Here is a 17,319-nt window from a genome sequence, read left to right as displayed (position 1 = left end):
ACAAGAAGCAAATTCATACAAGTTGGTCTTTAGGAAAGAAAGGATAAGGCTTGAGGTCTTGGCTCATAGTTTACCCAGCCAAATGAGTCAAGCTAGTTCCAAAACCTTTTGTCTGGCTGGAAGTGATACCTATGGTTTGGAGGACTGGTGAATCTACCTACCAGTAATTGGAAAGATTTCATGGAGAGCTCCAAGATTATATTCAGAGAAGAGTCCATCAGCTCCAAGAATGAGTCATAAACATCCCAGGTTTAAAATGAAGGTGTTACCCAGCCCACGAGCACACAGAAACGACTCTTTCCCCTTGGAAGAAAGGAAAAGCATTGGTGTAGACTAGCTCTGATTTAGCTACACACAAAAGATGGCAGAATGGCTCTGTGGTACAACATTGGCTGTGTGGGTAACAGCAAATCACTCTGTTTTAACAATACATGAGAAGATGGCACAAGATAGGAGATGACAGCATTTAGAGTAGTGCTGCATGGTGCAAAAAGCATGGTCGAATAATGAGAAAACAAAAATAATGACAGAGACCAGTAAAATCTGTAGTAATCCAGTCTCAGAAAAGAAACCCAGGAAGGCACATCTTGTGCAGATGCCCGAAGAACTGCATGATACCACAGGAAGATGCACCATATCACTCTGATGAATTTGCACACAGCCTCAACACATGAACACTTAGGGACTCGACTTCTTCCTTCACATGGACATTAGAAACCAAGAGCTTTTGCTTGTCTTCTGCCACACAGGATGAACTAGAACTCAGAGATGGCTCTCATGATGTCACCTTGGGAAAGTCATTCTCTGAGACCAAGACAAAAGGTAGAGACAGGGAGTATGATTTCCTATACTCTGTAGAAAGAGTAAAGTGCGTACTCCTCCAGAGTACAAATGATGTAGAGATTTAGTCTTCCTCTAGACTTCTGGTTCTGAGGCAGAAGCAGGATCAAACTGTGGAACTCTTTTTCATGCAATAAGTTGATGAAGGAACTCATGAACTTAGAAAGCTGCTCTGTGAGGGTGTTGCTGCTACTCTATTGCTATCAGGGTCAGAGAATTATGCAGATTAAGTACTTATAAAAATGTGGTCCTCACTTAAGAAGTAAAAACTACATTATGGCCACTTGAAAGGTTAAGACCCACACTATAAAACAACACAGTTCTTGAAGAAAGTAGTAAGGCTGTACCCATGCAAGTTAAACCAAATAGCCCCTCCAAATAAATGCATAATTTTCCCATGTATTTTTCAGAGAGATTATCTGAAAGGGAAGGTTTGGCCAAACCCCAAACAAGAGAGTAAAAAGGAATCAAAGTGACCCAAACAATACTGTGCTGATTCTGCAGTACAGCATGCTCCATTCTCCATGATTGTCCCATTGGCATCCATGAATAAAACCACTAACACCCCTCCAGATACTCACACCCAAAACATTCTAGCTCTTCACTTTGGACTTCTCACAATGTAAACAGTCACACAGGCACTCATTTGAAAGGCAATGCTAAACTTGCCTTGAAAATGCAAGGTAAAAGAGACTGCTTTTTGAGATGTTGGTTATAGGATTCCTTTTTTTTTTTTTTTTTTTTAAACTGGAATAATTTCTCAGAAGATACGGGACAAACATTATCAACAATATTAATTAAATATTAACCAACATCAATATTACTTGAACATCAGCCAATGCAGCAAGGAGCCTCATATTGCTAGCTCACAGATGCAGGCAGAGCAAGGACTAAGTACGAATCTATTTGTCAAATCAGGAGAACAAGAACACACCTGAAGGTGTCACAAACTGAATTTCAGTTTATTATATTGTTTGCCAGCTCCCGCAAAGAGTAGTTAAGTTTGCAACTGGTCTCTGTCAGAAACTGGTTTCCCCCATTTACAAAAGATTACATCACTGACACACAGACTGTGATCTGGGATTAGACAGCACAGGTTCATTCTACCCCTGTTGATGGTGGGTTGTTGCAGCAGTATTTCTGCCCAGTATGAAAGATTAACTCAAGTTTTGACATATGCTACACCCAGTTCCTCAGGAGTCAATGAGTAATGCTACCATCTTTGGTATGACTGCAAAGAAATCCATCCCTCCGAAATGCAAAGACACCATTAGCTTCAAGATGCCTCTGACGGCCCCAATTTACCATTCACACCTTCCTTAGAGGGGAAAGGCCAAGTGTAAAGAGCTGTCTTAGGAACAGAATACAGGCAAAGGTTATCATTTCTCACTCCTCCAGTACCACCTGTTCCTGCGGAGTTTCATAGCAAACCTGTAGTTTGAGAAGGAAGAGGGAAGTATGCAAGTAATAAAATTGATTAAATATCAGATCACAGCTCAAAATCCGTTTTTGTCTGTCTTTGTTCTCCAGCATTTCCAGATAAGCATTTTATGATGACTGATTTCCAATTAGATATGTTATCCATAATGTCATAGGGAAATGTAGACAGAAAACAATAAAGCTTTTTTCTGAAAGGTTACATTCAAACTGTCTTACATATTTACAAATCCATATGGCTTCATAAATATGTGCAGTGTATGCAGTTCCAGAAAAACATCTAAACTGCACACACTGCAACCCTTGTATAACACTACAGATTTGTCCATGCTGCCAAAGATTTACAAGAAGATTTTGTTTACAACAGCAGAGAACTGTCCAATGCTTTTATTATTTTGCCTGCTACTCTGAAGCACTTAGCAATCTTTCCACTCAGCATGTTAATTATGGAAGATGCTTTTTGTATTACATGATTTATTTAAAGCCTGTTCAATCTTGTGAAGCATCACATAACCATTTATTCTTCTCCTTAGCATCTTGGTCACTAATAGCAATTTTACAGTACACTATGCCAAATAAATATACTTTGATACCTTAATCAAGCATTTAGGAAGCTGCTTACAAAGACTCAATGCACAGCAGCATCTCTGCAGTTAAAGGTCAAATACAATTTCCATTTTGACCCCATCTTAGCATGCACAAAACCAAAACCATACATGTATATGCTAGGGTTAAAAATCTGAATTCTAGCCTTTTTTTTTTTTTTTTTAAGCTAATTATTTTTCCCAACTTTGAAAAGATTTGATTTGGCCATGCTTATACATTCCCCCACCCCCACCCCCCCCTTCACAACAAAAACACATTTTTAGTGTTTTCAGATGTTGAGATCTTTTATGCTAGCTAAAGACACTAATTTGAGTAGAAGGAACCAGCCATCAGCCAAAGTCCAGTCTTTTGAAGATAATACAGCTACGTGACAATATCTGGCAGTTGGCCGTGGAAAAGTCAGGATCGGTCGGTGTCTTATATCCTGCCTCATTTTTCACATAAATGTGTGACATACATCTGGCTCTGGAAGAAATCTCAGTTCATCTTTTAGGCCCACCAGTATACCTCTTTCTTCTTGATACTTTTTGCATATTAAATTTCATAATAATTTTATCTTAAAATCATACACGGGGTTAATAGCAAAGCATACAGCTGAAATGCTGAAATCCAAAACTAAATTTGGGTGTAACACATTGTGCCAGTATAGCACTGTGTTTCTATGGGCATATGCATGCTACTTCAAACCATAAAAAACAAAACCAGAGGATCAAAGTCAGACCTTTTACAGTTAACTATTAGGAAAAAACTGCAGAGGAAAACTAGAAAAAAAGAACCACAGTTTCTGAAACATTCCATACACCAACAGGCACAGGTGTTGTTCTAAAATTGTTACCGTGCTACTGGCAAGAAGGGCAGACTACCAAAATTTACAGCTGGCACTTTCAAGATTTAGCAGAACATTTCCATAGCTTCTAAACACTTATTGAACAGATGCATGTATCTCCCCTGCAAAGTCTATCATTCAACTTCAATTAGTAGTATTTTTTGGAAAGAAGCACTTCAGAGCTAAATGAAAGGCGATAGCTAGAGAAGCCTGGGAGAAGCTGACAAGCCTGAGAGAAAGCATACTGAAGTCCTTCTGTCACCTCAGACATACAAGTCGCATGGACACATAGGCTCTACGAGCTTTACAGTATTACACTGCACAAGAGCCCTGTTGGTTTGTCTGCAGCTAAACAACAGGCAACAAGTAGAAGGTAGTAAGCTGTATGCACCGATTATATCTATTCATGTTGTCTCTTAACTGCCTGGCTTTTTGTGGTCAGCTACCTCACCACTAATCTTTATGTTTCGGAATAAAACTATAGAAACTTATTGGAATAAAACCACTAGAAACATTTCTGGGTTTCCACTGTGGTGAGTACTGCTGATCATTCTCAAGAATTCTGAATCTTAGGACTCAGCAGAACAACTTATACTAAACCCACTGAATTTTGCTAAGAGGCAATGGTTTAAATTCCTGCATATTTGGAAAGCTGAGTACATGTATGCCAAAGTAAGAAGTGGCTTCTACCTTACGCATCGCTTCATTTCTCAACTTTGAACTGTCTGCCATTTTAACGTACCTTGCATTATGTGCTGCCTTCAACTGATATCGCCAAACTTTATTAAGCTAATACACAATTTTGATGATACTCTGCCCTATATCTAGATAATGCCTTTAGGTGCTCCATTGGTATTGTGATCATTAATCCCACCCACAAAAAAAAAAAAAGCATCAGACCCCAAATAGCTAGAGAGCCACCATCATGGTGCTTTTGGCAGCAGTGGCTAAGAGCTGTACAAACATTTTATTTAAAATTTACTTAGACTGTTATGCAGGACATTTCAAACAAAATTCTGCTCATTTACTCAGTTAATAATGACAGATTTGCTTCACTATCCAGACAAGTGAAAATATATTGAACTAAAATAATATTCACCTAAGGTTATGCCCTTTAAATGATTACCATGGGGCAGGGAGTGAACAATATACTTCCACTGTTACTTTGAATGAAAGACCTTTATATATGGTATTTTGCCAGGAACAGAAATTACTCCTGTTTTTTAAAGCCTGACCAAATGCAGCTGCTTTGTTTAAAAAGTTAATGATTACTTTTGCATCCACTTCAATAGATCAAAAAAGAACATTATTCCAAAATCGAAGCAATATAAGCAATTTTTATTTGTTATTTGAAAGAAATTAAATGGAAAAAAGCCAGTTTTTTAAAATTCAACCAGCATACTTTCTTCATTAACATTTTGCAATGTTTGACAATACTTAATAAAATAGCTTTAATATTACCTAAAATGTTGCAATTTAGCCTTTATAAGTTACGCCAAACTTTCCACAGTTCATTCTCCAAAGCCTACTGACTCATAACAAAAAAAACCCAGATTTATAGTTTTGTCCTAAAAATGATTTAAGCTAAAATACCAAAAAGTTGCAAGTTTCCAGGCCTCCCTTTCATACTACATTAATTTAGGAAATATTTTAATGACAGGCAACCCTAAAAGAGAAGCAGAGATGCAGTATGTTTAACAGGCCACGTTAAGAGTTCGCACAGGAAAAAAAGTATGACTTTCAAACATCACATACTTAGAGATACTATTAAAGGTATCATATTTCCTAACTTCTGGTTTCACAGAATACATTTTCATTTGCTAACAGAGCAGGCTGTACAGAACAACAACACACTAAGACAACACTTGAGTATCATTTCTGGTTACTAATAGCTAGCCCTTCTCCCAGATTTTTTTCAAGACTCATTTTGTAGTTTAACTAAATCTGCCTTTACCTAAATAGAGATATGAGAAAGATTTATTTTTATATATACATATACACACACACATATATATATATAAAATGAGCTTCAAACTAGTTAGGATACTGAGTCTCAAAGATGAGATATAACATGAAAAAATTTTTTTCTACAGTGTCAGACTATGCTTAGTTTCAGAAAATTAAGCTGCTTATTATTTTTTACTTCCCCAGAAATAAATCAGCTATGGCAAAACTCTCATCCTGAAAGTGCTTTCTAATTGAACATAGGTAAAAATGGGTTATAATCAGAATTTAAAATTCATCTCCCTTATTGCCATAAATGGAGCTTTGTAATTCAAGACAAAAATCCCAAGTAAATTAATTTTAAAAGTTCAACACACTAGTTAGAGAACTTAAATGCAAATCTAATCCTAAAATCACCTGAAACAGTTTTAGTACAGCATATGCTCAATACTCCAGACTTCTCTTGAACAACTGCTAGTGGAAACTTAATTCTTAAAAGCTGCTTTAGAAAATATCAATGAGAAAATACCAAGTCCTACCACAAATGCCTTGCAGATAACAGAGTTAACAATCAAGCACAAAACCCCCTGCTTCTCCATTTAACAAACAGGCATTCCAAACCAGCACGCGATTTCGTTCTAGTCAACTACCTCTAACAAAGAATAATTCCCAGAAGTATTTCAGTATCACAGAGATTTTGTTCTTCTCCCATCATAAGCAGACAGAATTAACCTAGCTTCATGATAACACTAAACAGTACACCGAACTAAGAGTAGCAATTGGATATAGCATTACTTTTTTACTTTTTGATATTTATGTTTATACTTTTGCAGGGCCAGTAGCTTTCTACAAATCAGATTCCGGATTAAGAGACCTCTTACAGTCATCATTTTAAACAAAAATAAATTCAATTGGTATCCAAAGCAGAGGAAATCTACATTCTTTTCTCCACCAAGTCTTGTGTGATACCCTGGAATCCACTGGTATCAGTGGCATTATGCAACTTTGAAGGAAATTAAGCTAATCAGAAAATTAAGTCTAAAGGCAGTTTTAGAAATACTGTGGTTCTCAAAGGAGACAAATGCAACTTCCATTAGCATAGATTTATGTATCTATATAAAAATACAAATATTTTATATATATAAAATAATATGAAATTATTATAAACAAATCTTTTTTCACCTACATTTCAATTTTAGAGTTGCTCAGATAATGTCCTTTTGATAATGTTAAGAATCCAGTGTCACCGACAGTTCTATTTTCTTGGCAAGCAATTGTACATTTTATTTCAAGTATTAGCTATCATACAATATAAATTCAACTGTGAGCATACTTTTATTTAGGCAGGTACCCATCTCTTTTTCTTAAAGTAAGTTAATTTTATGATCATGAAATATTATGAATGACCATTAACAATGAGGTAGAAAAACTGCAGATTTTCCATAGGTATGTAGAGATACTTACAGCCGTTCAAGTTGTTTTAGATCCTGAAATGCTCCACGTTCTATCACACTAATCTGATTTTCTTCCAAGTGTCTGCAATTCCAGAAATACCAATTAATTTTATGACAACAGAATAAAAAAGCTTCCCCACTTCTCTTCACGCATGCTACAAAACTGCTTTTCACAGAAGTACAGTTATAATTAGAGATTATTTTAAAAAAATCTGGACAGAGCAGCACTCTTGGTCGCTAACAGGGAACCAATTCAAAAACTGCCTCCTGACTGCCGGATTTGGTAAACATTTTTTTTCCTAAACTTTTATAACCATAAGCATTATGCTCAGAAAGATGTCAGTCTAGAGGCTGATTGTTACATCCTTGGTATATTACTATTATATAGTTTGTGTAATGTAATTGAGATAACTGACTCCTACAGCCCACAGCAGGAACCCACATAGATTTTTTGTCCAGCCTTTATGTTCTGCAAAGATTTCAGGCTTGCCCCAGGGTAAACCACTTGCAAGTAATCCAAAGGGGTTCAATCCCTCCAGAACTACAGCCATGGCCAATATGTGTGACACCTGTACACAGCCTCGCTGTACAACAGGGAGCAAAAATGCAAGGGAAAAGTCCCAGGTTTCCACTGTGTCTGACCCTGCTTTTCTTCACCCCCTGAGACTGAGACAAGGATAAATTGTAAGCAGTGGAGACTGACTTCTCTTTGATTTACAGTGTGTAGGAAATGACTATTCATTTACACAGCAGAAATACTCTTTATAGGTAAAGTGGAAGCCAAGGAAGAGAGATACCAATAGTCCCATTTAAGCTGAACTTTTTCGTCTCTTAGTGCTGCCTTCCAGCACACACCCATTTTCTGCTTCTGTAAGAGCACTTAGATGCACGGACTAAACCTCTGTGCTCTCTGAACATTTTATGTGGCTTTAGCTAAAACACAGAAAGGAAGAACTTAACATATAGTAAGTCTGGGCTAGGCCAAGACTTACTAGTGAAAAAGCACTCTTCTTGCCTGTTCTCAACGGCCACTCCTCTGCACTCAATCCTATGGAGATGCTCAGACCTGTTCAACTGGATAGCAGTTGAGAAGACAGACAGCAAGAGAGTATTCCACAGCTAAGACCACATATGAAGATCAAAAAATAAAATTAAAAAAAAAACCAAACAAACAAACATGTGAACCAGAGAGGCATGTTCCTAAAAGGAGGGGAAGGAAAAACTGCATGAAGAAAGGGATATAAAGATGAAGTTATAAGGGATAAAAGGAAAAGGTGCACAACAGAATATTTTGCATGTGTGTTGTCAGCTTGAGACTGGAAGTTTTTTTCTGTTGTACTGTTCTACCAGTTTCTGGATCACTTGTTGTTGTCCTCATTCTGATGTCTGAAAATAGGACTAGACTACCTTTCTAAGAACTCTGGGACAAGTTTCATGTTTCTGTGCTTCCCCTATACCGCCATCACACGAGGGGGAAAAAAGAGGAAAAAATAGAGTGTCAGTAATGTAGAATAGCCAGAATTATGAAAAGACCATAAGAGAAAGAAAAGAAAAAATAAGAAAAAAATCTGAAGGACTTCTAGAGAGCAAAAGTACACAAAGTAAAAAAAACTGCACAAAGTAAAATAAGAAAAACCACAAACGCATACCAGATATGACAGCAACATGTAGAATAGGGAAATACACAACAATGAAGAAAAATGGGTAGTTAGCAGACAATGGAACGGCATGTCTTGGGATTCAAATGGTTTTAATACATTGGAAGACAAAATCAATATAAAAAAATATGTATTTTTAATAGGCGTATTGTGGTTTTTTTCCTAATGACTTCTGCGGCAACCACCACACTACTCAAAGGCTGAACAAATGTGTTACGTAAATCTGTAATGAACACAGAACAAAAAATTCACATAAAGATGGCAGTTGCATATTTTGCTTATCGTTAAGGACATTCAGTATAAATTACTATAGTGGCATTCGGCAATGTCTGACACCATACAAAACCTACCAAACCAAAACAACTACTGACATTAGTAATAGTATAGTACATGTATTTTAATAGACTTCCAAAATGGTGTTGACAGCTGGGATGAGAGCCAAGGAAATCTAAATGACTCCACTGCTAGAGATGAGAAACACCACAGGAACGAAAAGTCCTCCAATACACTTGAAATATTTTCTTAGTATATCATAACTTGTTCAAAAGTGTTAAGGTAACAGGACAAAAGATTTGTCTTATCATTGGCAGGATTCTATTAATTCATTGATTGAATTATCACTAAAAAACTGTAACACTTCAACAGTTGCAGTTTTAAGGACTTCTAAAAGAAGATACTCAGAGGAAAACACTGACTGCAGAGAGCAATGTTAAGAATTACAGAAAGGAATTTTCAAGGGGTGCTGGTGAGATTACTTGTGTGTTTCTTAACTTCTCATAGCTGTTTGTTTCAGAAGAAGAGGTTAACAGAGTGGTAAAACCAAGCTGCCTCTGTCAGTGCTGGGACCAACTCAAGATCAGGTTTTTGTCTTGGTCACTACAACTTGGAATTAGGCGTAACAGTTTAGTAAAATACTGCTAGTGAACTAGATGGCACACACACAGAGAATGCAGTCACTATTATGTAAATGGCTCTTGATAAACAGAAAAAAAAAGATTTGATATCTAGTTAAGTAAAATTAGAAATTTGAACTTTATCCATTGGTTACTGTTAACATAAATAAATACCTTTCACGTTTCAGAAACACTTTCAGTAAAAACATCTCCACCACTGCTTTTAAACATACAGCTCTACACACATGCATATATGATCTTCCCCATAACATAGCAATGTTTCTCACCGAGAAACTTGCAAAGTTGCATTGCTACAGCAGCACTCAGTGCCCAAATACAAGCCCAGTGAAGGCAGAAATGAACGGTTACATTAAATGAGAGCTCCAGAAACACTAAGAACCTAAGAGCTTAGCCTCAGTTACATTCAAAACTATTTTGTTTCTCTTATCTGGCTTCCCCTGCCCCACCCCATACATGCCCAAATATTTAAAGCTATATATTTTATTTTACATATAAAAATAATGTAATTAACTTAATTTCCACAAAGCAAATACCAGATCCCCACAGTATTTATGGCAGAGGCATCAGTATCTATGTCTGCTTCCATCTACGTTGATGTGAAGAGGATCTAAACTACTTGATGTAATTCAGAAAAACTGTTAGAGAAATGTCAAGGGGAAAAATGAATTCACTTTAAATAGAAAGAACCTCCAACTTTTCCTGAAAGGACTGAAACAGCTTCAAAATCTATTTCTTGTTCTTTTAACCCAAGATTATTTTCTTAAGAAAAAAAGGTCTGTGTGTAACTACAATAAATGTCTATGAAGTAGCCCTAATTTTCATCACTAAATTAGTGGGGCCATTTGAGGTTCATAGAAGACAAAATAGGAAATCAGGAAGGACAAATTCTGTAGACTGATGTTTCCCCTTTTGATGTTCAAGGTTCATTTAGAAGTACAGTTAAGCTCTTGACTGATACTTCCAGATCAAGAGACAGCACCAACTAAAATTTATTTATTACTTCACATTAGACTAGAAAACAAATCACAGACTTCCTTGTATACAACTTCTACTGCTACCTTAATCAAGTTCTGCTTTATCTTCTGCAAAAGTGCTATTAATGGGACTGTACCTTAAAGTGACCAAAATCTGAAAGTCCTATTTGCTAATGTTTCAGTATAATTGACTTATACATAAGTGATTGTAAAGTGGACCAAATTTTTTACCACAGTATTTCTTAAAATCCAGTAAACACAAACAATTAAATAGCTCTGAAACTGCATTCAGACTTTAGCATGGAACTAAAATTTACTGTTTCATATCACAAACTCTTCCAGTTGCCTGGTTTAAAAGAAAACTAATAACGGAATAAAGTGCAGAAATTACTAGCATTTTATCTCTAGAATTATGGACATTCTTAGTCCTAGCACCCTAAAATAGTCTTGTAAAGAAAGACAAGTTTTGTGTTATACTCACAAGACACGGAGATTCTTCAGTCCTGTGAAGTCCGTCTTTGTGATTCTTGTGATATTATTTTTTTCTAGATCACTGCAGAGGAAAAAGAAACCAGAATTCAGACACTATAACTGACATCCAAAAACCCATTAGCAGAAAGTATCTCCATGAGTGGAGCACCTATCAGCTGCTCAAATTGTACAAACTAATTTTTCCATTAAAATCTCAAAAAGCAAGTCATCAATCCTGATGCATTTTGCCTCCTCCTCTCAGTACGTTGCTCTCATACAAGAAGTTTCTTCCATTTTTATTTCTAATATTCGTGCTCACTATATGCCTCTTTCTCCCTCAAGACTACAGTCTTGTAAGAGGCTAAATATATTCAAGACCCAATTGGTATAATACAGCTGAAACGGAGTACTCAGCCCCAAAATGAAGATCAAACTCTGGTGTTATCTAAACCCAAGTGAGTCTAACCTGTCACAGAAACTTAGGCTACATAGTGCTTGAGGAAAGAACAACTTACTGTAGGGACTCCTAAGTGTGGTCCTACCCAGACAATTGGAAGATTTGCGGAGTTATAGAACAGCTTATGGGGTTTTTTCAACTATCCTAATTGGGCAGCCTCCTGATCCCAGCTTTTTGGAAATGCTGGTTTTTCAGAAGATACTGTTAATCATACTGACCTGTTTCCCATGTGTGTTCACCCTTCGCCAATTCCTACCTTCTGTCTTTAAACTCTCAATTTCCTAACACCTCTGTTATGTGCCAACACATTTTCCTCGTGTGGTCACATACCAAGTATTACATTCTGCACTCTGTCTCAGTCTGTGCTAATTTATGCTCTAGATTCAAAATTAATAAGTAACTGGCATTTTTTCCACGACAGGGAAACTCCACTGTAACCAGAGCTTGAGCTGCCTGCTTTTCTGCAGCTTTACTTTGGAGTGAGCACACAAAAATACAGCAGAATTTCATGTCTAAACTTGTATCTTAATGGAATAGATATCAAAATAAAACACTAGTTTGAGACAAAATCTATTTAATTCAAAGTTGAGTCAAATTAAAAATAAATGAATTTATAAACTAATCCTTCTTGTAAGACTCATCTTATACTTAAGGATAGCTCTCAGTACACTAACTTTGGCACCTTCAGAGTCACAACAAACCAAGAGTAACTCTTCTTGTTTCCCAACATAAACAGTCTTTCTGTCATTTCATTTTAAAAGAGTATACCAAATACCTGCTGGTGCTATAGGTCCTGTGTTGCTGTTTTCTCTCCTCTAGATTTGTCTTTGCTAGGCACCTTGAAGTTCTCGTGGTTGAGCATGTCCCATTGTTTGGGGTTTGTTTGGTTAGTTTTTTTCTGTCCAGATTGTTCTACCTGACCTAGTGCTAACCAACAGGGACAAGCTAGTCTTTCTTCCTGGTCTTCAGCTGTGCTTATTTTAACGTAATAAGCAATATGCAGCAAACGTACAATTAATAACAACAGATATACTCTGCATGTCACCACAAATTTGTTCTGAGTGTCAGTTTCCTAGATACAAGAAGCCTTTTATGAAAAATAAATTTTCTAATATTGGAGTAAACTTTTTTCTTCCGAGTCACATTTTACGTCTACCAAAAGCTGCTACATATCAAAAATACAAGCCTTTGAGTTAACAGTTTTCATGCCAAAAAAAGCATTCAGTATTTTTCTAAAGATCATGAGATTGTAAACAATACATTCTGACAAATTTTGTTGTCTATTGCCATTGAACAAAAACAATCTAATATGAAAAATTAGCCATGAAGCTAGACATCTGTTTTCTAAAAGAGCATATGAGATCACAAATCCACAGCAGGAAGTAGAGGCTTTTCCTAGGCAGTCAATTTTTACTATAGTTCCTGCATTAATGTGCACTGGGATACACCTCTTTTGTATTTAGAAGGTTCAATATCTCTCCCATTTCTAGTAAAATTGAACACCAAAAAGCAAGATTACAGTATTACTTTTAAGTACATGTGGCAATCACCTGACACCTGCACAAACCTTGACCCTGAAATAATTTATGAAAATCGGATGGGTGTTCCTAAGTGCTGTTTCAAGTTGATTATAGTTCTAGGTACAAAAAGGAATTCAAGGAAGGAGTAGAAGTCAGAACTTCCAGGAACGCCTCAACTATCATGTTTGTATTATGAAAAATGCCGCATAGATGGTTGTCTAGGATGGCTTCTAAGTGCCTAGCAAGTAATACTGCAAACAAAATGTTAAAGCTCTTGAAGCATTGAGAACGGTTTAATCATTTGTAATCATTCATATACCATCCTGGGGGGGAGGGGGGCAGTACTCCTGGCTGGCACAATTTCCAGTAATTTTCTATCATACACGCAGTTCCATTCAAGCCTTCCGGTACGGCTGCTACTTAAGCCAGTCTTTTTTCACCTTACATGAGATCCTGTTAGTAGGATAGAACTACTACTAAGAAATATGTGAGTGATCAAGCATAAATGATAATTTCCTTTGAATCAAGATCATTTTTTTCTGCCAATATGAAGCAATATTCTAAGGCATTAAATGAAAAGCAATTGTCATGGTAACAAGTTTCATTTTTCCAGTGTGAACCACATTTTCAATTAAAGGCAGCTACACATTTTGAAGTTTAAGCTTGTTAAAAGATACATTTTTCAATATTCAGAGAAGAAACAGGACTGATTTTTTAGTTTATCTACTAACTTCCCCAAATGCTTCTAACCATGATAACGAAGAGGTTTTTCCTAATATGAATACTATCCTCCAGTTATCAAAAATGTAAATATTTAGATGAGTACAGGTAATTGCACTCATTTATCTGAGGAAATAACTCTTCATATTCCTAAACATAGATAATTGTTTTCTCATGTGTTCCCAAAAATCTCAGATGGAAGCAGATATGGAATTAAGCTCCTTTTAATGCCATTTTCACATGCTGGTGCATCCACTTACTGAAACTGAAAAGCTAAAAAAAAGAAAAACCCCATAAACACCAAAACAACAACCCCCACCCCCCAACACAAAAAACTAAACTCGATACAGTATGAGCCACTTTGTAACTGAGGGTAGCCTGGTACTTAGAAGTCTGCAAAGACAACGATTAAGCTCACAGTTCATACTGACAAAAATCCCAGCCTGTGTATCTACAAGATTTGTACCAGGAACAAAATAGCTACAGTTTAAGATCTCCATCTTCTCCATGGCATCTTAATTTGCCACAGACAACAGGAAGAAAGAACAGATTAAGGACTATTTAAAAAAAACCACCCCAAATCCTGAAATTCAGACCAATAATTCTAAAAATTGTCCATAATGAGAATTTTTTACTGAATTCTGCCATTAAAAATAGAAGCCATATAAGCATAGAATACACAATATTTTCTGCATATCTTCTTCAAGCATTTGCATTGATCCTATAGTGAATCTTTCTAAGATATAACCAAGACATCAACAGGATTAAAGCAATAGGAGAGATACATTAGAGTGCAGAAATAAGTGTTTTATAATATTGAAATTTATTTCTGATGGTTATTGATAAATGACAGAATAATACTAATAAAATTCTTGAGTCATAAAATGATTTAAAAACAAATAGAATAAACTTTTAAGAGTTAGTTTATGAATCTTAGCACAGGACGTATTTAAGTAATAGCAGAAACACATTCTTCTGTCAGGAAACCATTTTCTTTAGCACAGATGGGAACTAAGGATAATGACAAGGAGATGAGAGGAAAAAAATCCTTACATTTCAGCTATATGAACAAGACAGACAGTATTCTTGCTTGACTTATGTCAACTATATTTTAAAAAGGTCCATTAAAGAAAAAACCCACAAAACAACTACAGCACACTTTCACTGCATGTACCAGCCATTCTCTTCCATTTGCCTTTATCCTGTTGATTGAATCATGCTTTTCTCCATGAATACCTTTGAATCACTGCCTACATTTTTTAGATTTTTCCAGCTTAATTTCCTCTTCTGTTTGCAGTTCAGTTCTTCCACCCTGGTGCATCATTAACTACCCACTGGTGCGCCAGCGTGACCCGATTGCAAGAAGCTTTGGAAAGAATTAAGTCTGGAGTAAGCAATGCATAAATAGCTCGTGTTTTCCTTGCATGTTGTTTCCCATCTGCTTTTCATGTCATTCCTTCAGAAGTTTTCCCTTGCCTGTATCTCAGAACAGGTCTAGCAAAGCACAGCATTAAGCTGGTCAGAATTCTCCAAGGCAGATGGGACTCAGCTAAGGTATACGGAGCAACACAGTGTCATTGGCCCCACTTTTTGTCCATTTTGATAAGACTTAATTCTCAGCACAGCTTTACTTGGCTTGAATGACTGTATGCAGAACTGCATTCCTGTCATACACAGCAATCTCTCCACCACACCACTCCTCCTGCCCAGTCTGTGAGACCAGTCCCACACATCAGCTCTATTCCTCTCTACTTTCAGCCTCAAGAACATTCCCGCTATTCAACATTCTTCCCCTGGTGAAATCCGCAGCTCCTTATTCTGAAAAAGACTTTAACATTCCTTGATCAATACGTATCCTGAGATTGCTTTTTCTTCTACTCCTGCAGATTGGCACAGCCGAAATTGTATACATAATACCAGTCACTCTATTAATCCCTTCTGAGGGCTAGTATCCAAGTCAAAGGTTTCCATTTCTGTAAGTAAAATTACTTGGACAATACTCTAACTTCAGGAGAACCATTCTTCATGAAGTTCACTTTCCTTAAACCATTTAGGATTTAACTGATAACTGCTGCCTCTGTCTCTGTTTTAAAAAGCAGTATTTACCTTCTGAACATTTGCCTGTTCCAGCATGCTCTCCCTCAAGGCTGATCTGCCATTTGAAGAAAAACAGACTAAAACCTTGATGAACTACTATGTAACACTTCCTCCTCCTGTTCACAGTAGGTCTAACACTGCTGCAAAGTAGCAGGTTGCCACAGGTTACCCCATTAGTCAATTAAACTTTGTGACTGTGAAGTTACTGAACTAATGCAGACATTAGTGGTTTACAGCTGGTATTTGTGGGCAACATAATATTTTATGTTTCCTTTATAAAGTTTGGCAGCTGATTATGGGCTCACTAGTGGGTTTCAACTACGAAAAGCTAAACCTTAACTTCTAATCTTGGTTGGCTTTCAAACACATCGGTGTTCACAAGAGCTGTTGGAAGGAAACACAGCTTTGAAAAGAAATCGTCTGGGTCAGAGACATGGGGAAAATTCTACTGTAAAAGTGAATTTATATTTAACTTTGAAAAATACCTATATGCAGATACATTCATTCTACATAAAATTCTTATTGTGCAGAATTCCTGCATTTTGCATAGCATGTGGGGCCAAGTGGATTTTAGATCTTACTCAACACATTTATCTCACCCCACACGTACACAAGCACAGCTACTACTCTTTGCCATATCACGTTCAGAAAATACTGCCCCATCGTCCAAGACATCTATGAAAACTCCATTAAGGAATCCCAGCCTCTTCTGGTGTGTCAGCAGCAAAGTTGATACCATTGACTTAAAAAGAAACTGAAACTGTCACCTATATCAGCTTTAGTAAAGCTTTTGGAATCAGGTCTCTCTCGTCAATGTATTTTTCTTTTTAGCATAAAACTTGTTAAGGACAATGCAGGTATAATAGCAGCTTTAAGAAAATAGACATGGAAGGAATTACTTCAGTGGGAATAGAAACATGAATTGGACTAGAATGGTACAAGACATAGAAGTGAGTTCAGATGAACTATTAAAGGAAGCTTTACTCATAAACATATCCTGCTATGTTCCAATAACAGTTTAATTCAATACATATTTTGTTGATGTCGAAGACTAAGACACACAATGTACATGCTTATTACAAACAGGGATGCTTGGAGCAACTGGAGAAAATCCTGCTTCATAGCAAGAATTCCTCTGAATTGCTTCACCTTTCATTCCTCTCTAAAGACAACCTAGTGAACTTAAGACAGACTTTAATGTTTTAAAGCATCAACATTCTCTGGAGCATGTCATTATGCAGCTTCAAAGAGCGCTAGGAGTGCACGGATTTCCTCTGTTAGATTACTTAAATTTCAGTTTATAATTATTCTGCTTAGCCATTCAACTCTTCCAAAACATCCGGATGCTGTTCTCAATCCCCACCCTCTTTCTTGGGCTGTATAAAGTTTATGACTTCAGAA

The 17,319-nt window shown here is 36.6% G+C and overlaps 1 protein-coding gene across 5 annotated transcripts in view; it reads right to left on the bottom strand.

Annotated features, from left to right (window-relative positions):
• The window catches only part of SLIT3 (slit guidance ligand 3), a 535,954-nt gene that overhangs the window by 498,283 nt on the left and 20,352 nt on the right, over positions 1-17,319 (bottom strand). For all 5 annotated transcript variants that reach the window (XM_069773165.1, XM_069773166.1, XM_069773167.1 and 2 more), the window contains 2 exons: positions 11,135-11,206; positions 7,118-7,189 (listed from right to left, as the gene is read on the bottom strand). In XM_069773165.1, coding sequence (XP_069629266.1) covers positions 7,118-7,189; positions 11,135-11,206 — 144 coding nt within the window. The remainder of the gene's footprint in view (positions 1-7,117; positions 7,190-11,134; positions 11,207-17,319) is intronic.

The sequence above is a fragment of the Haliaeetus albicilla genome, chromosome 27 (assembly GCF_947461875.1).
Source record: "Haliaeetus albicilla chromosome 27, bHalAlb1.1, whole genome shotgun sequence".
In the NCBI taxonomy this organism is placed as follows: Eukaryota; Metazoa; Chordata; class Aves; order Accipitriformes; family Accipitridae; genus Haliaeetus; species Haliaeetus albicilla.
Note: the sequence above shows the minus strand (reverse complement) of the source record. Positions and strands in the feature narration are given on the sequence as shown.